The sequence below is a fragment of the Lepidochelys olivacea genome (genome assembly GCF_965140295.1).
Source record: "Lepidochelys olivacea isolate rLepOli2 genome assembly, chromosome: 14".
Lineage (NCBI taxonomy): Eukaryota > Metazoa > Chordata > Testudines > Cheloniidae > Lepidochelys > Lepidochelys olivacea.
Window position 1 is genome coordinate 16,025,127 of NC_140424.1, and position 24,931 is coordinate 16,050,057.

The following is a 24,931-nucleotide window of genomic DNA, read 5'->3' on the forward strand; positions in this document are numbered from 1 at the left end:
GCTAAATAGTTCTGATTTGTAGTTCTTGTTGATGTCTTGGAAGTGAAAACTACAGCAACGCTGTACTGGTGCAAGCCAGGGAAAAAAAGTGTTCACGGGAGAGCATCAGCTATTCTAGCAGCAGCAAATGGCCCATGCAGCCCAACACACCTGTCCTTTTAGCAGGTGTCTTCATTGACCGCATGGTAAGGAAGACACCATCAGCAATATCCACGCAAAGTAATTATCTCTATTCTGATATTTCATATACTGCTTTGCCCAGTGCTATTAGACTCAGACACACCAGCAGCATAGCTTCTGCTTCAGGAGTAGGACAATCACAGTAGGGTTGCCAACTTTCTACTCGCACAAAACCGAACACCCTTGCCCCGCCCCCTGCCCTGCCCCTCCTCCGAGGCCCCACCCTCCACTCACTCCATCCCCCCTCTCTCGGTCGCTCGCTCTTCTCACCCTCACTCACTTGCTCATTTTCACCAGGCTGGCTCAGGGGGCTGGGGTACGGGATGGGGTGAGGGCTCTGGCTCAGAGTGTGGACTCCAGAGTGGGGATCAGAAATGAGGAGTTTGGAGTATGGGAGGGGGATCAGGGCTGTAGTAGGGAGTTGGGGCATGGGGTGGAACTGGGGATGAGAGGTTTGGGATGCAGGAGGGTGCTTTGGGCTGGGACAGAGTGGGAACCAGGGCTGGGACAGGGAGTTGGGGCATCGGAGGGGGTCAGGGGTGCAAGCTCCAGGTGGCGCTTATCTCAGGTGGCTCCCAAAAGCAGCGGCATGTCCCCCCGCCGACTCCTATGCGGAGGTGTGGCCAGGCGGCACTGCCCCGTCTGCATGCGCCACCCCCACAGCTCCCATTGGCTGCGGTTCCTGGCCAATGGGAGCTGTGGACCCAGCGCTTGGGGCGGGAGCAGCATGCAGAGTCCCCTGGCTGCCCACATAGGAGCCGGAGGGGAGACATGCCACTGCTTCCAGGAGCCGCGCAGAGCTCCAGCAGACAGGGTGTTCTAGTAGAAAACCGGACACCTGGCAACCCTATCACTGGCTGCAGCGAGAGAGGGGGGTGGGAAATTGGAGGAAGGATCAATTCCTCCCCAAGGAAAGAGGAGAAACTGGAGGTTGATTTCAAACAAGGTGTAAGCAAGTGAAACCACATGGAGGTCAATGAAACTGCGTCTCCTAACACCAGACCTCAATATGGCTCCAGGTCTTCGTCGCAAGGTCTCACCTGGGCCTGGATGCTCTCTTGCAGCGGGGTGACACGCAGTCTTTTGGCAGCGGAAGCGCTCAGGGTGGGGTCCAGAGAAGAGCAGTATTTGCCTGCCTGAATTTCATAGTCCTATTACAAGTAGAGACAAAGAGGTCAGATTGGGTCTCTGCTGGGCAAGACTAGATGGCAGAGCCGCACGGCAAAACCCAAACGTACGTTGAGAGCAGACTGCACAGTCTGGGATAGTTTGACCACTGCGTTCTTCTCAGACTCCTTGCCCTGGATTTCCTCCACCAGCCTCTGTGGGAGAAGGAGACAGGACCTGAGTACTTGCATCTCAACAAAGCTCTCAGTAAGGACAGGACGCTATCAAACAGAAGGCAGTCAGGGAGGAAAAGTGAAGCTGCTTCTCCAGGGATTCCCATCAGAAGGGAACAAAGATGCCATCGAGGGCATGGGGAAATGCTCTTGGCAAAGAGAGTATGACACAGCTGCAGTCTGGCATTTCTGTCTGGTTAATGGCACAAGCTGACCCATCTCTCAGCAATGGACTCTGAAAGGCTCCAAGCTATGGGGATGGGGGTCGTAATGTCAAATAATGGAGGTGACTGAGCTCTGGCCTTGTGTGCCTGGATAAGAGATCAGAATCCTGGAGCCAGCTGGTCTCTTTTCCCCTTGGCTGATAGAGCTCAGGTACGGCATGGAGGGGCGACCGCCTACTGGCTCTTGGTGTTTGCTCAGAGAGTCTCATCTGAGCGGCCACCTCTCTCCCCAGCATAGCACTGGGTCAATCGAGGATGTTGGCAGCTATAGAGATTAGCAGCCAATTCCTGGTATGAATGGGAGAGGGCAGCTGGCAGGAGATGCTTCACGAGGGCCACCTGGGCTTTGAAGGCCATGCAGCAGCATGCTCATAGATGCAGGATCTGCCCCCCCTGAATTCCCTACCCTGCTCTCTTGTTGCAAGCTGCCCTCTGCATAAGGCAAGGTCCTGCCTTTTCTGCGCTAGTCACTTCACTGCTGCAGGTGAAGCACGGAAAGAGAAGCAGAGCGGCAGTTACCACTCCACGTAGGTTCCAGGTGAACCCAGGGACACTTCTTTCCCCTCCCCACATCTGTATGTGTCCCGAGGTCTGGCAGGAGGCTCACCTTCTGTGCCTGCAGCTTGAAATTGATCTGGCTCGGCCCATCCGTGGTCTTGACGTCGTGCTTGAGCAGGTTGTTCATCCAGAACATCATGTTCTCGTTGGAGTTTTGAAACTGCTGGTAGGTGAGGTTGGTGTTCCGGAGGGTCTTCTCCCTGGGTAGGTGGGGGACCAGGGTGGAGGAAACCAGGGTAATTAAAGAGGTGGTTAGTAGGCCAGTAAGCAGGAAGGCTTGGCTGGCAGCACAGCTCTCTCTAGTAGAGTGTGTAATGAATGCTAAACTGTATTATCATGTTCAACCCTAAGTGGCAACATGCGTAACATACCTTACCTGAGAGACAAGCTGGGGGAGGAAATACATTTTACTGGGGAGAGAGACACACAAAGCTCTTCTTCAGGGCTGGGAAAGGTATGCCCAGCCTCACAGCAAAATGCAAGGGGAAACTGATTGTTTAGTACATATTGTAAGTGTTGTGCAGGTTTCCTTTGAGAATGAGGACGGATAGATAGAAATAGATAATAGATAGACGGATAGAAATCGCTTTGCAAAAGGTGTTCACCCACAGGTGACAGGGTCTTGTCTTTTATCATTTTCCTGTTTGAGTTCATTCAGGAGCATAGTGATTGTCTGGTTTCACTTTCAAAAGATGGGAGCTGGGGAGCTTAAATTCATTACTCTGCTAGACACTAAAAATTATGGCCAAACAAAGACACTGGATTTACGGTTTATTACAACAATCTCTGATCCACTAACCCCCCCTTTTTGTCCTCTGACTGCAGAGGTGTTAACGGGCCACTCTACCTGGAATGGTCCCTTACAATATGTGCTAACTAAAATATCTGTTCCACCTTGCATTTTGCTGTGATGCTGGGAGTATCTTTCCCAGCCCTAATCTGTGTTGCTAGAAAGCTTGTCTCTCTCACCAACAGAATTTGGTCCAGTAACAGATGTTACCTCACCACCTGTCTCTCTAATATCCTGGGACCGACATGGCTAACGACACTGCATACCTCACCTGAGCATATACCAGGTGTAGCTAGCCATGCATTTAATATTCTTAAAGAGAACACATCTTTGTATCTCTCTTTAGATCAGGGTGGCCAAACTTATTGGCCCTCCGAGTCCCACACGACAATCTTCAGAAGTTTGAGAGCCAGAACACACCTGCCAGGAGCTGGAGCTCGGGGCTTCAGCCCCACTCCTGCTGAAGGTCTGAGCCTCGGCAGGTGCACCCCGCAGGGCTGAGCCCCGACCCCCAAGCCCCTCCTCACCACTGGGCAGAAGCTCCTATCCCACTGCAAGGCAGAGGTCCCGAGCTCACTCCCTCCCCCACCAGTCTGGTAGGTGGAGAATGGAGGGGGCTTGCAAGCTGCATTTTAATGGTAAAACAGCCACATGTGGCTTGCGAGCCACAGTTTGGCCACCCCTGCTCTATAAAAGGGAAGCTCTGTAACCAGCCCATATCTGGGAAAGGAGCTTGACCTGTTAGTAGCAGCCCTGCAACCTACCCGTGTACGAGTACACGCCAGACTGAATGTGGTTACGGAGAGGGGAAGTTTTAAAGTCAGGAGGCAGATTGCCCTTCCTGCTGGGTGAACTCTGCAAGTGCCTGCACATCTACAGTGGCAACTGGGAGAGGGGAGGGCATGAGCAAACCGCGCTCTCCCCAGTTGTCACACCACAGAGGCGAAGCCTACACTGTACACAAGATTGCTGCACAGCATGCCACAGCTGGGCACGCTGGATCCCATGCTACACTGGCCTGGGGGAACTGATCTAGGGTCCTGGGACAAAGGGGAGGCCAGAAGATCTCCCCAGAGGGTCCCAAATCCAAAAGCTGGCCCTTCAAGTGAGTCAGGCAAATTTGGGTTTGGGGGATGGACCCAATTCTCTTCTGGCTGGCATGCCCAAATCCCAGCCCCCACCCTGATCCCACGTAACGGAGGCTGTGGTGCTCACCGGTGATCCAGCTGGTTGGCCACAGCATGGTAGCGGTCGTTGAGGAGCTGGACCTCCCGCTTCTGCCGGGGGAGGTCCGGGCAGAACTCCTGGAAGTTGTTCTGCACAGCGCTGCAGCTGTGCTCAGCGTCCTTGAGGCTGCGGTTCAGCTTCAGCACACAGTCCTGCCGGGCGACCTGATCCTGCTTCAGCCTCTGGGAAGGAAGAAGATGCTGGATGAGTGTCAGTGGGTCCGCTCACGCCGCCTCCCCAACACCTGGCCCTGGCCCTGTGAGGCCGTCGGTGTCCCAGAGGGGGAGTCACTGGCTCAGTGGGGCAGAAGAGAATGAAAGGAGCTTCTCTTTCCACTCCAACATCTTTATCATCAGTAGTGACGGGGATACTGATACAGAAAAAATCCACTGCGGGTTCATGGCGGGGCTTGGTAGAACGCAAACGTTGTTGAGTGCAAGGGTGGCTCTTTGACGCAGAGATGTGTGAGGGACAGATGTTGGGGGAAGACTTCGGGAATCAGCTCGAGAGATGGGGAAAGAGAGAAAGGGGCTGGCATGGGTGGGGTCCAGAGAGCCAGAGGAGGCATTGGAAAAATAGTCACAGTGAGTAAAGGGGGAGTTAACTGTAGGGCAGAGAGACTGGGGCTGGGACACGGGTAGATGGAGAAGGGGTGCACAGAAGGGTAGCTGATTGTGGGGTGCTGGGGCAGATCGACTAGGGGAGTGTTTGGTGAGGTACACAGGCAGATGGTTTAGATCTCTGGGGTGGGAGTCGGTTCTTACAGCTGGTGCTCAGCAACTGTGACAGATGTATCCTATTATCCACCTACCAATAAACAGCAGCTTCTGAAGTGGCAAAAGTGATTTAGTCTGCAGACACTCTGGAAGCCCATTTACAGCAGTGTATCTTGGGTGGTGGGTTGCGCTCCCTGGGGTGTGTGTGGCGGGGGGGGTCCCGAAAGGCCATCAGGAGGGTCGTGAGGTATTGAAAATGTTACTACAACCTAAAGCAAAGAAAATCTCACTCCCCGCGTGCCCTGACCCTTCAACATCAGTATTCTCTGCCACTGCCAGCTTCCCCAAACATGCACCCCCGCAGCCCTAGCACTACTAGTCTTGATCCATTTTTTGCTCTTACAGCTACAGAAACATCAGGAGGTTGTGAACATTTTTGACTTCAAATAAGGGGTCAGCAGCCTGAAAAGAACAGGAGGACTTGTGGCACCTTAGAGACTAACCAATTTATTTGAGCATGAGCTTTCGTGAGCCGACGAAGTGAGCTGTAGCTCACGAAAGCTCATGCTCAAATAAATTGGTTAGCCTCTAAGGTGCCACAAGTACTCCTTTTCTTTTTGCGGATACAGACTAACTCGGCTGCTACGCTGAAACCAGCCTGAAAAGGTTCAGCAATGGTGGTCTAGACGAACGAGTCCGTGGCCTACTGTGAGGTGTGGCCATCCAAGTCTCTTATGAACACTAACAATGGGATAAACGGAGCCCAAGTTACCTGACTCCATCTCTTACTGTGCCATCCTTCTCATTGCTGTCAATAAGGCAAAGGCTCCCTCACCTGCAGCTCACTGGCACGATCCTGCAGGGCGTTGGGAGAGGCTGGGATGGTGCTGTCCTGAGCCAGCTTGGACTCAAAGCTGCTGATGATTTCATCCGTGATCTCTATCTGGTTCTCCAGGTTCAGGGAAGCCTTGGCTCTGAGGAGGCGAAGAGATGGTGGCATGTGACTAGCTACAAAGGACACACATTGCTCCCCTCGCTTCTCAGAGTCTGCCCTGGAGCCAGGCTCCTGACTAACTGCAGGGGACTTGCTCTCATTGCACAATGCAGACCATTAAGAAGTTGGCCTTGCAAACACACCCTGTCCTTGATACCCAGCCCCGCTTGGCTCCTGAGAGCAGCCTTACAGACAGAAGAACAGGATAATGAGCCCTAGGAGAGGTCGGCAGGTGTGTCCACCTACCCATTGGGTTGTTCTAGGAGAAATTTCAAACTACAGCAGCTGATTCACCTTGCTGCGTTTTTACGAAATGGAAACATTGTCTAAACCCCTGCACATATTCAAACTGGGTGGTAATCCCAGTTTGCCAGAAATCTGTATCCTGATTGTTAGGAGGGCACTGTAGAGTGCTCAGCACAATGTGGTCTTCATCTCATTTGGGGCCTCTAAGAATACAGATAAAACAACAATAAAAATGGCGGGGGGTGAGGGGGAGGATTGTATTTTATTAGAAACTCAAAAATGGCCCCATTGTGCAGAAAATTTCATCATATTTTGTGAATTTTCCACCTGGAAATAGGCCTCTTTTCTAGTGAAAATGAGGCCATCTGAGTTTAAAAAAAAAAAGATTTCAAATTCAAACAGCAACATTTCCCATGGCTTTGATTTTTTTAAAAAGAAGACCATTTATTTATGTATTCGTACAGAAGAGTGAAATCTGAGGTTCCTCCTAAATTGCTCAGGACAAAACACAAAATATTTGTGAGCAGAACTTTGTAAGACCCTGCTGAGCAGTTTCATACAGCTCTGCTCCTACCAATCTAGGGTTACGGTCTCTACTTACTTCTCACCATACAGACTGGACAGCATCTTGACGTCATTATACTTGTTCTTGACGTTGTTCAGAGTCACGGGGAGCTGAGAAGCGGCGATGCCAGTGGATTTCTTGGACAGGAGGGCCTCACACTCCTTCTGCATGGCTTCCTTCTCTGCCCCAATGTCCTGAAGTCTCTTTGTTGTTCCCTAACACAGCAACAGAAATTCCCAGACTCACTGAATACATGGAAGCTCAGTGTTAAGCCAATGCGATACAGCGCGATCTGCTGGGAGGCCTTGCCTGAGCCAGGCTGGGACCATGTATCCATGGCACAGAGTGGAGCAAAGCCAGAAAGGAGAGAAACCCAACAGTTCGAGTCCACCCAGGGCAGGACACAGACCCACAGCAGAAGACATAATCAGCACTGAACAGACACCGAACCAGATCGAAGCCCAAAGGAGGGGACAGAACCGCAGGGTTTATGCCGAGAGCGCATTTGTCTTCTCAGGTCACCTCCCATAAGGACCATTCCTAAAGTACAGGGAACATCACCGGTTCAGCAGTGGAAGTGCCCGTATTTCCCCCGAGTCAGACCTGCACTGTAACAACCTCCAGCAGGCCTCTTTCTGAGCGCTGAAGCCAGCAGAGGTCTCTGCAGCAGCATCAGCAAGCTCTCTCCTTTTCTCTTTGGAGCGGCAGGGCTAACGCCTACATGGTTTCTGTCAGTTCAGTTCTGCTCCAACTATTGGAGCCAGCTACCACGATCAACCCGTTCTCTGTGCTCCTCAGCCCTCACCTCCTGGTCCTGGATCCTTTTGTGGAGGTCCTCTGTCGGGGCACTGTGGCTTACCGGGGACCTCACCCGGCTAAAAATCTCCTTCTCCACTTCGACCAAGTCCCCACCAATTTTATTCAGTTTAGAGAGGAGCTGGTCAGCTTGGGGGTCATCCTGGGCAAGGGTGGGACTTCTGATTGGTGCTGGAATGACAAATTGATATTGAGTCAGTGCACTGTCCCATCTGGCATCACACTCTGGGTTATCTTAACCTTTCTCCCTAGATCTCTGATCTACAAGCCCGGCTGCTTGGCCCTCAGCTACCCTTTCATTGAGACACCACCTGTACGCATCTGCTTCAAATGGATTATGCTGGAGTGAGGTGTGGTGTATTTAATCCATCATGTGGGTTTGGACACAAATTCTGAGTCTGGGTCAGAGCTTTCCACTGCACCTTGCAGTGCCTCCTACATGCAGATAACTCAGCGCTGCAGGGGGCTGATTGCTCAGATCCGCAAAGGGCTGCTCCACGGCCAGCAAAGTAACTTGTTTGGGTAAAAGAGTTGTTGACCTTGTTTGTTTTTTTGCTGCATGAGTTGTCCCTCTGCAGCCTCCTTATCCGTCAGTCAGTGAACAGAGTTTGCTGATGGAAAAGAGCCGGGGAAGCCAACTTTCAAATGTGGACTCAGCCCTCCTGCAGCACCTTTCACCCAAGGATCTCAAAACACTCGGCAGATATGCCGCACGTTTCCCTTGTGTGGCGAGGTCTCAAGAAATTTTCAAACAGCAGCACAGAGGCAAAGTGACTTGCCGGGGGTCACCCAGAGATTCTGTGGCAGGGCCAGGGCTAGAAGTCAGAGATCCCAATATCCAGTCCTCTCCTCTAAGCACTAGACCAACTACATCCACATGCCAATGCGTACTTGTGATTCGGCATGCCCACGAGTGCCCACAGGTAGGCATCCTGCTGAGACACCCAAGTTTAAAAGCTGAGTCTACAGCATTCACTGAATTACTAGCTTTTGTAGGCTCGGCAAGTTTCAGTAAAGTCAAACAAAATGAGACCAGTGATCTCACTTTGCGGGGTAGCTTTTTATGTTAAGCTAGAGAGCAGCTAATAACCTGACGTACCCTGCTGGCTGGGCTTAACTGGCTCCTTCTGGCTGCTTTTCAGGGAGTTCTGAACTGTCGCTCTCTTCTGCTTCACTGTGTTCAATTCACCTTCCAGCCTACAAGCGAAAGAAGGGAGCATCACCCCCAGCACAGGAGTTAACAGGAATAGAAACTAGCCTGCATAAAACCTGCTTACACACCTAATCCAGAGACGGGCCTCACCTGAGCACAGTGCAGTTACCTGTTCCAGGGAAGGCATCACTTAATTACCTTTGAGCAGGTTTAACTGGAAGTCTAACTGCTCCCAGTGCTGACAATGTTACTCCTATGACATCTGGAAATGGCACAACTCTAATTTTTAAGAACAGTTTGACTTCAGGGGAGAACTGGGAGTGGGAGCAAAAACCAGGGATTGTTGAAAAGTGACTTTTGCAAAGAACAATTTGCAGGGACTTTTGAAGGCCCCGAACTAATTCCTGTTACTAAACACAGTGCTTGAAAACAGTCATCCCTAGTTTTGTGTAGATGGTTTCAAACGGGTATCCTTCAGTACAGCGATGACTACACTGCAAGCCTCGTCCGAGGACCATGCTACATGTTCTCCTGCGTATCCCTATGCACGGGAAGTAAAAGCTGTGAAACACACGGGAAAGCAGTACAAACGAGTGACTGGTTTACAGGCCTGGGGCATAGGAAGGGTAGCAAATGTCCCTGAAGGCATCAGTAAAACAAACTGCTAAAGGTGGCTCTGCAGGGGAAATACATCTTACAGGGCACTGGGGGGAAGTCATTGTGTGGTGTTATCAAGATACATAATGCAAGGCAGTGTGCTGCAAAATTTTCAAATCAAACATTTTTTACTGCACATGAAATTCACAAGCACCAAGGAGGGACAGGAATTATTTAAGGTGGTTCTAGTGGTAGGTAATTGGGAGGAATGAAATAAAGGCTGGGGGTACCATTTTCAAAAGTGCCTAAATCTCTTTTGAAAATGGGCTTTGGGTATTGTCTAAACTCACAAGTTGCACTGATTTAATGAAATCAGTTTAGAAACTGCGTTAGTTAAATCAGTGCAGTCCCCTTATGTGAACACTCTTAAATTGGCTTAAGAGTGTTGATTTAGCTTCATATTGGCTTAGTTTAAGTAGGTAAGGAATTAACTTAAACTTAATCAATATAAGGCACTCTTAAACTGATTTAGAAATGTCCACACAAGGGAGCAGTGAGGATTTAACTAAATCAGATTCTAAAAAGATTTAGTCAAACTGGTGCAGCTTGTGTGTTGAGACAAGATGTAAGACAGAGAAATTTAGGCTGAATGTCATGAAAACTTCTTGACCGTGAGATCTGTGGACTCTGGAATATCTCCCACAAGGGAAGTGGTAGAAACCCCATTGCTTGGTGGCATTTAGAACTGGACAAAGCACTAGAATAACGTAGAATAGGGAACAATCCTGCACTGTTAGGGAGAAAAAGTAGGTGACCTACAGTAAACGTAACTCCTAAATGAATATAAAGACTGGAGCCTGGTTCACACTTCACTGCATACTCACTTGTTAACTCTGCCAGTGGCCTCTGGGTCTGGAGGAGGTATGAAGAAGCAAGCAGCAGGAGCTGTCTTTGTCACCCCAGTGCTGCTCTGCACCACCCACTTCTCCGGGTTCCTGTTGTCTTTCAGAGTGTACTTCTCACCTCGGCTGAGCTGCACCTGGAAAGAACAGAGAAAGGATTCGATTCCCTAGCCCTGACTCCCAATCTGCATTTTCAGGGCTCCCAGGTAACAGAGGAGGCTTTCCAAAGTCTCCTAATGAGACCAAACCTTTTGCATTCATCAGGATTTGTGGTCTGACTGTCCTCAAGATGCTCCTGTCTCATCTAGGAAACTCAGCTGCCCCACATTATCCCCTGGGAGACCAGTGTGGTTAGTTGGTGTGAAGACATAAATCAACATATACACACATCCATGGCAGAGCAGACACCTGGGCACAGAGGTATGCATTCCCCACTGGAAATGCTTCAGCAGGTGGGCCTCTGTTTCCCACCAGGTAGGAGGATGTTTCAGGTTAGCAATTGGCTCATGATCCTCTGAATAGGATCATCAACTCTGGAGCTAAGAAGGGGAGCAGCAAATGAAGCCAACCCATGGCACAAGGAAGACAAAAGTTGCCAGTGTTCTCAATAGGCATTTCTCAAATGCTTTGATGGACCTGGGACAATGGGTATGTTTGGTTTTAAACTACTGGCCATTTTCTCCAACGAAGACAAACTAAGGGGAATGGTTCCTAGTGCCACAGTGAGGGGCACATTGGAAATTCAAAAGCAGACAACCCTGGGAATACGTCCCAAAGAGGAATCCAATACCACTTCTCTCCAAAGGGTAAGAACGTTCCCTTACGTCACCAGAAGCCCAGTCACAGAGGGTGTCCAGGGCAAGTGGTTGGGAGGGGCAGGTTCTGCGCAGTTTCAGAGGGCTGATCTCCGAGCTCTTCCTCTTCAGCTCAGCAATGCTTTTTCCGGCTTGTTTCACATTCTTCTCCTCATTCTAAATAAAGAGAAGAGGCAGAGATTCCTACCAGGCCGGCACTTGGGTGAATAATTCAGCATAGAGACAGCATGGCATGTTTGGGACCTAGAGGTGGTGGGTACTTTGGGGTTATTCATTCGCAGAGCACAAAGCCTGTGGGGAGAGAGCTGTACCAGAACAGAGTCAGAAGCTTGACAAGAGCTTCCAACTATTCACCAAACCCATTTCTCTTTTTTCCTCCCTTCTTTGTTTTTCTCCTCTACCCTTTTTCCCACTCTCTTTCAGCTAGCAGGGCTAGCAAATAGCTCACTGCCAGCTGGACAAGAGTGACCCAATGAGCTCTCCATGGCCCTTCCTGTTCAACGCACAGAGTCTTCTAAAGGCACCTTCACCCCTTTTCCTCATCCTCTGACGGCAATTCTGGTGCTTTCCTCCTATGGGGAGTGTCTCTGCAAACTACCTACTGTAACAACCCCTCCACAGGGACTGCTTCCCACCAGGTCAGACAGGGTGCTCTCTAGCACCCGAACGGCTGCAGGTCAGGGGCTGCATGAGAGTGACTGTGGGGCGAAATGTTGCCCCAGGTATTTAACTCATTAATATACAGCCCGGGACAATCCTTTTGGGGGGGGAGTGGGCTTTGCTCACAATTTATACTTGGCGATCCTCATTTTACGGTGATCCTAGAAAGGTGTCGTAGCGTCCAGTCTGCAAGTGAGACACAAGACGCTGCTCGGCTGTATTAGCCCCCCAGTAGTTCTCACCTCCAGCTGGTGCAGTAAATCAGACACCACCCCGGGACTGTCTTTGTTGAACTTGCTATATTTTGTATCCAGGTCCAAGTTCAGCTTCTTCAGTGTCTGGCTCACAGTGTCAGCATCCTCCTGGAACTGAAGACACAAGCCAAAGGATAGTCAGAAGATGCTGGGAGACCATGAAGGCTGGGCATCAGCACCTCTGTGCTCATTAAGTAAGCCCTACTGTCGATCCTCAAACCTGAGCCTAACCCATAACTCCATTTAACTTAATCACGACAGCTAAATAACCCTGATCTGCTGACCTCGTCATCCTTGTTGAACATGCATCGTCTACTGAGGGCTGCTACACCCGCCAGAGTGACCCTATTAATAGCATTGCACCAGGCGCCTTGTCATGAAGTTCCCAGACCTGGCTTAATCCTGCAAATCCATTGATCTCTGGTGTGACCCTACAGGTGGCGTCAGGGCATGCACCCCTTCCTGCATCAATGGAGAGTTTGAGAGCTTTGAGTGCTGGGCTGTTTTTGCCCATTGTGGCAACGGGGATGAAGAGCCTGCACTGCCACTTTTTAATATAGTGAGCGACTGCGAGATCTTTTCGAGATCCCAACGACATTTCATACAAAGTCAAGCCACTTTTTCCTCAGGCTTCGGCACTGACCACACATATGGAATCCCTCTAGCCACTCCAATTAACAAGTCAAATGAATGACTTGTCCATTGCTACCCTACCTCTAATCAACCTCTCCCTAATCACAGAAATATTAACCCTACATATTACCAACCTTTGGCATCGTCTAATCAGCCACCTCTTTGTAATCCTAACTACCTGGCTCCATCAACGAAGCTTAAATCAACAGTGAAGACTCCTCTGATTTCTGAAGCCAAACCTAAACTTGGTACAGATCCTTCAGCAAGGACTAGTGGAGCACAGGTGGGCACCTCTGTATTCACACCCGACACACCACTGCAACAATATTGGCACAAAATAGGTCTTGTGAGGGATCTCTAAAAACTAACACCACCTAGTCAATAATACCATTGTGAAATGTATGTGCCAATGCTGCATGTGGAATTATGGCTACTCACTGATATTTTGCTTTAAAGGCTGTGACTAAAAGCTGTTTAAACCAGGCATGTTGCGGGGGGAGGTGGGGTTAGATAAGGTGGTTTTCTCAAGACAAAGGAAAGAGGCCAACACCTCAAACCAGGCGTGGTCAAATTCAATGGGCTATTCATTTTTTTATCAAAGATTGCAGGAGGAAAACATTTACATTGTAAAACTGCAGCCAAAAGCATCACATTGGAACACACCGGGGGACACTATAATCAAAATGGAATTGCCCCCACCCCCAGGAGACTGGATAAATTTGAGTCTTGAAACAAAGGCAGACTTTGAGCTGTAAGGACAGACAAAGATTTTGGATTATCCTTCACCTGAGGAGATGAGGCGCTGTGGACTCTGTGGGGATCCTGGCTAAAAAGCTAGCCAGCTATTACTGGATAAAGAAGACTGGTGAATAAACTCCCTTGAGCAAAGTCTGGATGTTATTAAGCTGGGTCTGAGCCATTAAAAAGCATATTTTTACCTATTGTCTGTTCCTTTCCTACCTTTGCTCCTTATACTTGATATCACTTAAAGTAACCTAGGATTTCTGTTTAATAAACTTGTTTTACATTTACTACAAACCAATTGAGTGCTGTGTTGGAAAGGAAGGGTATATTGACCTCACTTAACTTAGTAAGCTGTACTGTGCTGACTCTTTAAAAAAGCAGCAAACTTAATATCTTCTGTGAGCATACAGTGATGGGGCTGTGCATTGCAGAGAAACATCCCTGACAAGCTCAGGGGCTGGACGTCCCCGATTGTGGCCTGCTAGGCGTAGGTGCCGACTCAACGGGTGCTCTGGGGCTGGAGCGCCTCCAGGGGGAAAAATAGGGGGTGCTCAGCACCCATCAGCCACCCACTGATCAGCTGTTTGGCAGGTCTTGCTGATCAGCTCCTCCCCCACCCCCAGTACCTCCCACCCACCACCGATCAGCTGTTCAGCAGCGAGCGGGAGGCACTGGAGGGGGAGGGAAAGGAGCAGGGGTGGGAAGAGGCAGAGTGAGGACAAGGTCGGGGAGGGGCCTTGGAGGTGGGGGTGGAGCAGGGGCAGGAAGAGATGGAGCGAGGGTGGGGCCTTGGAGGAAGGGGCAGAATGGGGGTGGGGTCTTGGGGTGGAGCAGCCCTGGGGAAAGCTGAAAGTTGGTTCCTGTACTACTAGGCGAGGTTTGGGCAGGGAGAGCCTTGAGGATCCTTGGCTGGTGAGGCAGACAGGCTGGCGTGGCAGGGAGCTGATATCCAGAAAATCTCACTCTTGCTCAGGCAGAGAGGTAACACAGAGGCTCACGCCTCTGCGTATCCCCAGCAGCACATTCCAGTGGGATGTCGAACTTTGACCCAGACCAGATGGAAGCCAGGGCTCCCCATACTTTCCCATTGTCCAGCAGACCCACGGCATAACCTGGAGTCCAGGGCCAATGGGGGCTGAGCCTGCTTGCCCCTGGGGCCAAGTGTGGTCCCCACCAGATGACAAATTTTGCACACGCCCCCTGGCAAAAAGTTCCCTGTGGCAAGGCATTTTGGCTTCTGCTGGACCTATTGTACCTTCTTGTAGCTCTCCACGCTCTTCAGCTGACTCTCCTGGCAGATGCAGAGGTTGAGGAAATTCTGCCACTCGTTCCTCAAGGCTTCCTGATGAGCCTGCAGTGGGACAGAAGCAGTTCTAAGCTGTGTCCTTCTCGTCTTAACTCCCCTAGCCCTTGTGTTTCCTCTCTGCATCTCCTCAAGTCCCAGAGATCACAGCAGCAGCTAGCAACTGCGGCTGAGCCCTAAGAGAGACGGTGGGGAAAGAACATTCAGAGCCAGAGCGTGATCCTGCAAGAGACAGTGAACAGCCACCTTACATTTTTAGGCCCCCGTAGCTAACAGGGCCTCAACTCCGACTCCAGTGTTGTGGATGCAGATTTGCACCCATGTTTAATTACAGATGCATAACCGTATCTGCAGCATTTTGGTCATCTCTGAAAAAAAATACAGCCCTTCAAATGAGCATCATCTCTAGTGCTCGAGGGTATTGCTTCTCTCGGGACTGGCTGAAGGCGGATAGCATCATATTTATATGATTTCCAATGGGATGCAAGCAGTCTGTATTGCTCTCAGATTCCCGTTGGTCTGGAACAGTCGGTCAATACTCTCAGCTCTGGAAGAGATGCTGTGATGCAAGTGCTGAATGACACACATGGGGGAGGGAGGGAAAGGGATTTCCATGAGGGGAAGACGGCAGCTCTAACGGAAGGGTGAGAGGTCAAGAGGACCTTGTGACCTCACTTCAACCACTCTAGCAACTTTTGTTTCCCTGATTCATGGATCAGGGAAAGGACTTCCTCTTCTCTTGTGGCCTTGGTCGGGTTCAGATGGGAGAGGCTGAAGCCCAGATTCGGTTACCTGGTGTCCACACCCTAGAAGCTAAGGCCTTTTTCATCTTTTCAGGATGGACTTGTTTTTACAGACTGTCTCTCTTATGCAGGAAAACTCAACCCTTAGACTGCAGCATATCCAGCTTTTATAAAGAGAGTCTTCTAGAGTCGGCCAGAACTGTGTTCTCAGTCGCGCAGCCACAGGAAAAACCTGCTCCATAAGAAACAAAACCAACCCCCCAGACCATACCGTACTGGTGCAACAGGTCTGTTCCCTTCCCTTGCCCTGGAAGGGAGCAGCTGCTTAGACAGCATTCAGGACTGAAGGTTGACTATCCCCGATTTAGCCTTTTAAACAGATTGACTTTCTGCTGCATTTGATCATTCAGCTTGCTGGAAAAAGTAGGGCCCAAAGCAGCCAGGAGAATTTTTGAGGCCCCAAATCAGCAGTGATGGTGCAATTTACACAGCAGGTGCGAGCTGGTCAGAGTGTGCGTGTGTGTCGAAGTGGCACTGATGGTGACTTGCACTGACTTGTTATTCAGTGGCAGTGCAGTCCTGGTGTAACTGACATGCTGAGGAGACAGACAGAGGGTATGTTAGCAGGTAGAGTGACAGATAGAAGGGCTGGATGATAAAGCAGCTCCTCACATGATTTTACTCACGCTAACATGGTTAAAATCAGCCTTGGTGTAAGCAGGTGCAGCTCCCTTTGACTTCAAGGCAAGTTAAGTCCTGTAGGGATCAAATTCAGACCCTTGTGTAAGCAAGGGTAACTCCGACTGAAAACAATGGGGACTGAGCCTGCTTACCCCGGGGGCGAATTTGATCCTCACCAGCTGACAAGCTGATGTAAGTTATACTCATGTTGCACACAGATTAGTTCCCTTCATCAAGTGTTCACTTGAAAGGGCCTCAATAAGCAGGAATCTGATCTAAGGGCTGTCTACACAGCAACAGTGAATTCAGCCTGAATTCAGCTAGCGTGGGTAACAATAGCAGTGAAGACAGCAGAGCTAGAGAGCCGAGCTTGTACCCAGACTCCTTGCTGGGCTTATACTACCCAGGCTGAAGCTGCGCGAGCTGGATTCAGGCTAGCTCGCCCACGCAGAGCTTTTGTTGTGTACACAGACCTTTGTCTGGGGCAGGGAGAACATACTCTGCAAAATCAGCTCTTCCTTCCGAGGGTCTTGTATCAAAGGGAGTCTCTCTGAAATGCCTCGCGTCATGCCCCTCCTTGGTGCATGACTTTGGAGCCAGTGTCTTGGAGGGCAACTCAGTATGGCGGGTGGGGGAAGGAAAGCAGGCTCCAACCTGGGTCCCCTACCTGTATCGGCTCCACAGCGGGGTGCTTCAGCTCAATCATCCTGTCTCCGTCATCCTGGAGCTGGTTCACATACTCCTCCTGGTTAAGCAGCTCATTAGCCTTGAAGTTCTGCAGAAGTGAAGGGATTTAAATGCCTGCGTCACAAGTCAGGCTGCCCGAGTCAGCGTGGCAGAGAAATGGCAGTTGCCAGGGTGTGAAATAGTGGTCACCTGGCTCACGTGAACACACAAGCATTCAGGGGAAAGAGAAGAAGCAGCAATGTGTAAATGCCGGCGGGAGGCTGGAGACAGCCATGCATGGGGCTGGCTGAGACGAAGCAGAGCCAAGTTTGTCCTAACTACGTTTTCATTTCCGGGTTCTCTGTGACTTGGTGTTGTTTTTGGGTTAGTAACTAATTAGCTGGTTAGCTGTACCAGGAGGGGAGAGGTCAGCTAGAGAGAATCCTCCTCCAACCTGAAATGAGGAGGATTTTGCTGAATAGAGACACCTCGTCTCCCAGACACAGAGAGGCCTGCAGAGCATTTACCTCGTACTCCCGGCGCATGCCCGGTAGGTCAGCCATTTGGTCACTCCAGTCCTGCTTCAGAATTTTGTTCTGCTGGTCCGTGAGGTAACCCAGCTCCTTGGTGCAGCCTTGCAGGTGGTTGTACAGACTGCCCAGGCTCTGCCCTCGCCAGATGGAGGCTTTCTGCCCATTCATATCAAAGAGAGGAGACGTCAGCATCTGCACTGAGAAGAGTCCAGTCCCTTCCCTGCTTGGTTATTGTTCATCTGTTAACAGATCCCCAGAGGCCTTTTCAAACAGCTGCCCCTCACCGGTTCTTATCTGATGTAATTTTCATTCCCTCTTCCCTCACTCTTTTCAAACAGGATGTTTTTGTCAAACCAGAATCTGAAGCCATGTTGACGCCTCAGGGGAGGCTGAGAAAGGTTTCCACCATGGGGGATATTTGCCCTATTTGTCCTTCCTTGGTTTTAACTAGGGAGGACAGTTGCAAACTCCTCTCCCCCAGCTGCTTATTCCCCATTTGGACTCCTAATCAGAGACAGGCTTAAGCTGCAAAATTTGGATCTGGATTTTGAATACCCCAAGGTCTAGGGGTGTTTGGATCTGGGGGTTTGGTTCCCCAGATTCCCAAACCATACCCATAATCCCCTGCTTGTGGCAATTTGATCCTCTCCAGAGAAATGGACTGTGGGGTCACAAACAAGATAACGGGTGTGATTCTCCTCACGTGCACTGGCCTAGTGCTTCTGGATCCAATGAAGCTGCTCTTGATTTGCCTGAGAGGGGAATATCAGACCCTGTGATGTGAAGAAGCTACACAAAGTGGCTTTTGCCCCCAGGCTCTGCTGCGTTCCCTCCGTGCCCTGAGAAATGGGTCACCGACATAGCACTGACCCACCCACCAGTTGGAATATCCAGAGAACCAGCCCAAGCCTATTTCCCTAAGGCTGACACAAAGCAACACATCTTGCAAGGCACATCACACTGAGCAAGACTCTTACCAGCAAGTCCTTGTACTGGCTCTTTAAATCTGCTACGTTCTGTGGTGTTATCCGGCCCCCGTCAAAGGAAGAAGGAAAACAGGGCAGTCAGTAAACTTGCGGGTTTGATAAACACTTGCACATGCACTTGCAAACTGCCCAAGAACCGTCCCAGAGCCTAGTGCAGAGTACGCAGACTGGCTTCCAGCTGAGGCAGCTTTCTTGCTACCTCCACCAAATGAAAACCTCCGTCTAGCTCTCCTGGTAGAGCTGTTCCAGGCCCAGTCTCAGCCATGTTATCTGCTGTTCAGGACAAATGGAGCAAACCCAGATGCTACATGGATCATGCCATTGTCTGGGTCAATCCGCTTCAGTGTTTGGCTACTGGTTAACAGATGCTGACCATCAGCGCTTTTACTGTACTTTATAGGCCTTAATTAAACCGTGTCTCAGCAGGATGCTGTTATTCACACTTCACTAATGGGGAAGCTGAGGCGTGAATTGATTAAGTGATTTGCCCAAAGTCACAGACGGGCATTTCTGGCTCCCAGGCCTGGGATCAAAAACAACAGACCACACCCCTCTCTCACAAAATACAGTAACGCTGGTTACCTGCCCAGCAAATATGTCCTATGATCCTGCACACAGTTACCAGGACCCATTGCTTCCATAGGAATCTCTGGTAATGGAGCTGGGTTATCGCTCAACCAGCGGCGCCTACTCATGGGCTCACAGGGCTCAGAAGAGGCAACAAAGGCCAAAAAGTTGGCTGGAGAGAGGCTTGAACCCCAAAGGCCAACAATAAACAAAGCTTCAAAAAAAAACAAAACAAAAAAAAAACCTTTTCATGGTGACATTCAACACATGGTGGCCACTTGACAGTTCAAATATTCTGGAGTGATATTTTAGTGAGACCCACTCCAGGTTCCAGGCACGGATTTTGAACTAGACTGGCCCCAAAGAATCCACCCAGGTTTTGCACTGGACCAAGCCGGGCTGTGGGAGAGTAGTCAGTGCCATATACTAACTTGTGCAGTACAGATGTGATCAATAGCCCTGTGCGTGGCTGTGATTGCAAGAATGAAGCCGTGTTAGCGTGGTACAGAATGGAGGCGACAATGACAATGGAGACGTTGGATCCCTGGGATTCCCACCAGGACTGGGTGTAGGGCTCACAGCGTTATGAGTGGAGATGGGGTAGGAGATGGAGGGAGGGTACCTTACCGGGCTGTGGAGGTTCTTGATCTGGAGGCCATAGGCTTCTATCTCCTTCTGGAGGATGTTGTGCTCTGCTATTTGCTTCTCCAGCTCTGGCACAGTGGGGCCATATTGTCCCGCGTTGACTTGCTTCTGCACACAAATGAGCTACGTGGTGAGCATGTGTTTTTCTCTAGGGGACAGAAAACACCCTTCCCTAATTTCCTACTGCCAGAGGCTAGTGCAAAAGGTTCTGTTGGGAACTTTCCACTGCACTTTGGTACTGGGAATTGGAAACTGGCCAGTACCCTCACGCCTCCCTTCAAATGGGAAGAGACCATATGGCCAATTTCTAAGCATGTTTGGTTACTTTTATTCCTTTCAGCTATTTGTCAAATACATAGAGGGCAAAGAGCAGATATTCATGCCACATTGCCCAACAATGGGTGGGTCTACACAGCAGTTAAAAACCCACAGCTGGCCTGTGCTTGGGCTAAGGGGCTTGGGCTAAGGGGCTGTTTAGGGGCTTGGGCTAAGGCTGTTCTGGCTCAGGCAGGAGCCTGCGAGGCGGGAGGGTCCCAGAGCTCAGGCTTTAGCCCAAATTAGTCTAAGTTCACTGAAGCGCGGGTGCTACACACACCCAGATGTTGCAATATAGCAAAGGCCACAATATGCACCGTGGGCACCTGCTAGTTATAGAGGCAGCCTGTTCACCCCACAAACAGGATCAGCATGGTAAATCACCAACAAATGCTCAGAACGGAAAAATATCTCCCGTCACATGGGATGTTAGAAAAAACCAATACCACCATTCCCCACCCCCGGAGGGAGTCATACTTGACACTTGTGGCTAATCTGAAGGGAGAGGGCAGTGGTTGGTAGGCGTGTATAGAATCTCAGACACGTTAGCAGCCTTGTTTTGCTTGCTGATATAGGAGGGCTGGCATCGACGTTTCCAGAGCATGCGTCTGCCCCAAAAAGCAGCTGGAACTGCTGCTTTTACCTGCTTCTGGTCTAGAATTTTGGCCCAGTCCACCTTGGAACCCCCTTCAGGAACGTTCAACTTTTCATAGAGATCTCGGTATTCGGCACATTGGTGTGTCACACGGTCATGGAGCTGCTTGATGCTGTATGTGAGGGAGGGAGGAACGAGATGCACACCTCATTGCCAATTCTCTGTAGTGACTACAACAGAATGCAGGGCAAAATCCCAGCCCCACGGGACTCAAAGGGAATTTTGTGGAGCCAGGATTTCACCCAGAGAACCCAGCATGTTCTGCTTTCCCCACTTGACCCACCAGCCACCCTTGTGGTGCGTGGCACATGCCGAGATGCTCTCTGGCTCGGGGGGTTCTCTCCTGAGCTGAGCCCGAGGGGGAGCATGGGAATGGAGCGCAGGCATTGATGCTTGCACAGAGCTCAGGAGGGGCACTTTTATCCCTCCCGAGAAGGAAAATTAAATCACTCCCAAATGTAAGGAGTACAGAGTATTTTTCCTTTCAGATTTTCATTCTAGAGAGGGGGAGAGTGCGTTAAAAATGATTACTCACGTAAGAGATGGTGCTTCAAGCTATTCTGCTGCTATGCTATACAGCTTTAACCCACGGTGCTCTTTTCCAGGGCTCCGCTTTGTGCTGCAGTAGGGAAACCGCCCTCCCACTGGTTGTATTGGGCTTTTTAGGAAGCAGGGTGGCTATGTCTACACTGCACTTTCGTCGGTGTGGACGGCGCTTTGTCAGTGGGAGACGCTCTCTCCCACCGACAAAGCCACTGCCCCTCGTTGGGGGTGGTTTTATTTTGTTGGCAGGAGAGAGCGGCTACACTGCGTACCTTATCACGGCACTGCTGTAGTGGCACAGCTGTAAGATGCTCAGTGTAGACCTAGCCTTAGTGACCAGTGCACTGGTCTGGAACTCAGGAGACCTGGTTTCTATTCCTGGCTCTGCCACTGACTTTTCAGGGTAACCTTTGGCAAGTCACTTTGCTTCCCTGTGCCTCCCCTCTGTACAATGATCCTTTGCAACGTGCTTTGAGATCTATGAATGAACAGTGCTATGAGGTATTAATACTAACACAATACGATATGCCAGGTGGTGATTTTTCAGCTTTTTTAGCTAGTTTGCTACATGTCTGGATATTGGAGGCTCAGAAATCTTCCCTTTTAGATGTTATTTGTTCACATACACTCACATTTGCACATGCAATTACGACAGTAGCAGCGTGTGCACATGGTTCGTTTGTGCGCACACAGGGGGATTCAGATGTCTAAATATCTGTGTCCCTGCACACATAACATAGGTGTGGATATCAGGCTGCACTTTCGGGAATGTGCCCCATGATATTTTATGCTTTGTTCCACCAACGTTTAATCGAAAGCTATTGCATTAGAGAGTGGAGAACAACAAGAACCTTCAGGCATGAGACAGCAACAATGCTTACAGCTTATACAAAACTTTCCATGTTCAAAGACCCTTATAAACATTTACTATTCAGTCTTTGCAAAACCCCTCTGAGGGAGGTATAATTCCCAGTTTATCAATGGGGAAACTGAGGCAGAGAAGGTAAGTGACCAAAGTCACAGAGAGTCACATAAGTTCTTTGGGGCAGGGACCACCTTTTGGTTCTGCGTTTGTACAGAGCCTAGCACAGTAGGATCCTAGTCAGTGACTGGAGTTCCCAGGTGCTACTGCAATACCAGTAATAAATCTTAATAATTGCCAGAGGTAGGGCTTGACCCTGACTGCTTTGCTCAGCTCACTAAGTCACTCAGTTAAGAATAATTCAGACTCCCGTTCATCCCAGCTTTGTGCCCAGCCCAGAGGAGAGCAGCGTGAGACATGCATTCTCCACTCACTCTTTTTCTATTTCGATGGCTTGGGGATGCTTCAGCCTCTTTGCTTTATCCACATCCAGGAAGAGGTCCTTCAGTAGGGTCTCAGCTTCCTTCAGGTTTTTCGCGTTCTCCTGCTGGAATTCTAAAGCCTTGTTCTGCTGGTAGTTACTTATATCCTGTCATCCAAAGAGAACAGCCACAAAGCCCCCCACAGGCCAGATCCCAGGATTAGTTTGCAATCGAGAGATCTAGGTCAGAGCATTGATACAGGGTGTGATCTCTCCGAACGCCTGGTTTTCACAGGCTCACCTAGTGAGTCTACCCTATCATCTAGGTCCCTCTTTTATCTGTAAGTGATCCAGGCTCAAAGTTATGCATGAAGGCATTGCCTAGATGCCATGATTGATGCAAGCACCTGCACAACTGTCGTTGGTACTGCATTTCATGGCATCTCGCTGGCTCACTACATGTGGCCAAATGCTGATGTCCTTACTCCCCACCAGCACCTTTGTCTCATGCCTACATTGCCACCCTTCTCTTTGCCCAGCAGTTACCTGCTTGAGCTTGGCCTGTGTTTCCAGAATGTCCTTTTCCACCTGGTCAGCATTCTTCTGCATGCGGGAGACGAGCACGGCCAGCTCATTGGTCGAGGACCTGAAGGGAAGTAGAAACAAGCAAGTAGATAAAAGCAAACCACCCTTGCAGAGGTAAGTCTCACTCACTAGCTGGAGCCCTTCTAAACAGCCACACGGATGTGGGTTCATCAGGGCCATTACCATCTGGTTCTCTCAGGCTCCAGGAAACTCAGGTCTACGAGGCAGCAAAGGGGAGTGGTCCATGCAGCCCCAGGTTTAGTTCAACATTGCGCACGAACCATCTTACTCCATTTTCCGCCTCTGCCGTCTCTTTTGAGTGCTCTTTGCACACAAAGTGCTGCTGGTGTGTTTTACAGCAGCTCTTGGTGTGGTGAGATTCAGACTTTTGGAGTTGGAGAGTTAACAATGCCATAAGATCGCTCTGTTGGGACAAGCAAGGCCCCTGCCATTTCCCTGGATTCTTGCTAGGGCAGTTGCAATCTCCTGCACGTTTCACATCACCAGCTGTGGTAATGCCACCTTTTGGATTCTTGTGCACTGTTCGCCACTGCATCACTCCAGCTGATGCAACCCAGCTGTTTTCAGTGCAGTTTCACCGGTGTATAACTGGAGTCATGCAGGAATGAACCTGGTCCCTTGTGTCTGTAGCCAGACCTCCCTGCTGGGCTTCCTTCAGATTGCCGCACACGATAAGCAGATTTCACTGCCATCCGATTTCCATTTATTACCTTCACGTTCCCTATCCCATTTAATGTGAAAACCCTGAGAATGCACTCAGGCATTGTTGCCCTTGCATTATAGAGTGCCCTCACGTGGTACTGTATAGGACCCATCAAGGCAGAGCCAGTTCTGCTGCCCTCAGCAAGCCAGTAAATGCCTGTCCCTCCCAGCCCTGCGGTTATCCACAGTTACTGAATATTTTGCTGCTTCTGATCGTTTCTGCCCTAGGTGAACACCTGCTTCACCTCCAGGGTGGAGATGGTGCCACTGACAGGCAGAGAGCTGCACCGTGAATACGCAGATACGCACTTACGGAGACATACAAGATTCACCTGTCAGGCATACAAACACAAGCTTTGTTCAGAGACACACATGCATCTGGGTGCACTTATGTACCAGCTGTACACACACAGGGCCAAAATCAGCAGTGATGTAAACAGTGATGTCAAGTATATGTCAGCTTACTGGTCAGAAAACAGGACTCCAGTACCATAACCAGCAGTGATCTTGCACTCAGTGGGTGCTGAAAATGAATGTAACTTTCAGCCTGAAGAAATGGAATGGCTGGTGTAGTTGGAGAGGACTGCACAAGTCAAATTAGGGGGCTGCTTCTTAAGCGCTGGGGATGGTGCAATCTGCATAAAGCCTTGTGTAGGGGTGGGGATGGGGAGACACACACAAATGAGTAGCATGGGGGAAGGTCGGCCCTATAGATGTAAGTTACATTTCTTGGCTAGTTACATCTGTTTACTGGCAACTTACACCCGACATGTAATACACCTCACCAATGAATCTGGACCAAAAACTTTCGTGGGAGTTGTACCTGCTTTTACCAGAGCTGCATTCGACCCAAAAGGTGACACGAAAACATAATAGAAACATACAGCCAGCTACCTAGATTCACTCAGACGTGCACCCACGCCAAGACACAGAAACATACATTGCAGCAGTCAGAGATGTGGTTCTGTCTGAGAAGCGCATGCACTAACATGCATTAGACACCTACACACATACAGCGACAGGTACGCACTCACACAATCAGCCAGAGGCGCACACTCATTCATCTGCTCAGACACGCCCTGAGCCATGTGCCCACTCCGAGATGCCTTTCTAGCTCATGATCAATTTACACCAGCTTTCTCATTTCTCACTCAATCGGTTTTCTTCACCCTTTCTTTTCATTTCTCAAGAGTGTGGCGTAGTCCGTGGTTTTCAGCATCGACCTGAGAATCAGCAGCTCCTGATTCCCTCAGTGGCTTTGGGCAAGAGTCACAGCACCTCTGTGCCTC

The 24,931-nt window shown here is 50.0% G+C and overlaps 1 protein-coding gene across 1 annotated transcript in view; it reads right to left on the reverse strand.

Annotated features, from left to right (window-relative positions):
• Window positions 1–24,931, reverse strand: part of EVPL (envoplakin) — a 36,628-nt gene that overhangs the window by 5,429 nt on the left and 6,268 nt on the right. Inside the window, exons 2-20 of the mRNA XM_084646986.1 lie at window positions 22,881–22,980; window positions 22,348–22,502; window positions 20,497–20,620; window positions 19,521–19,646; window positions 18,318–18,356; window positions 17,335–17,496; window positions 16,809–16,916; window positions 14,670–14,765; window positions 12,026–12,151; window positions 11,133–11,279; window positions 10,291–10,445; window positions 8,756–8,853; window positions 7,646–7,827; window positions 6,877–7,055; window positions 5,871–6,009; window positions 4,308–4,501; window positions 2,352–2,502; window positions 1,419–1,502; window positions 1,221–1,331 (exon numbers count right to left, since the gene is read on the reverse strand). Of these exons, the coding sequence (XP_084503112.1) occupies window positions 1,221–1,331; window positions 1,419–1,502; window positions 2,352–2,502; window positions 4,308–4,501; window positions 5,871–6,009; window positions 6,877–7,055; window positions 7,646–7,827; window positions 8,756–8,853; window positions 10,291–10,445; window positions 11,133–11,279; window positions 12,026–12,151; window positions 14,670–14,765; window positions 16,809–16,916; window positions 17,335–17,496; window positions 18,318–18,356; window positions 19,521–19,646; window positions 20,497–20,620; window positions 22,348–22,502; window positions 22,881–22,980 (2,476 nt within the window). The remainder of the gene's footprint in view (window positions 1–1,220; window positions 1,332–1,418; window positions 1,503–2,351; window positions 2,503–4,307; window positions 4,502–5,870; window positions 6,010–6,876; window positions 7,056–7,645; window positions 7,828–8,755; window positions 8,854–10,290; window positions 10,446–11,132; window positions 11,280–12,025; window positions 12,152–14,669; window positions 14,766–16,808; window positions 16,917–17,334; window positions 17,497–18,317; window positions 18,357–19,520; window positions 19,647–20,496; window positions 20,621–22,347; window positions 22,503–22,880; window positions 22,981–24,931) is intronic.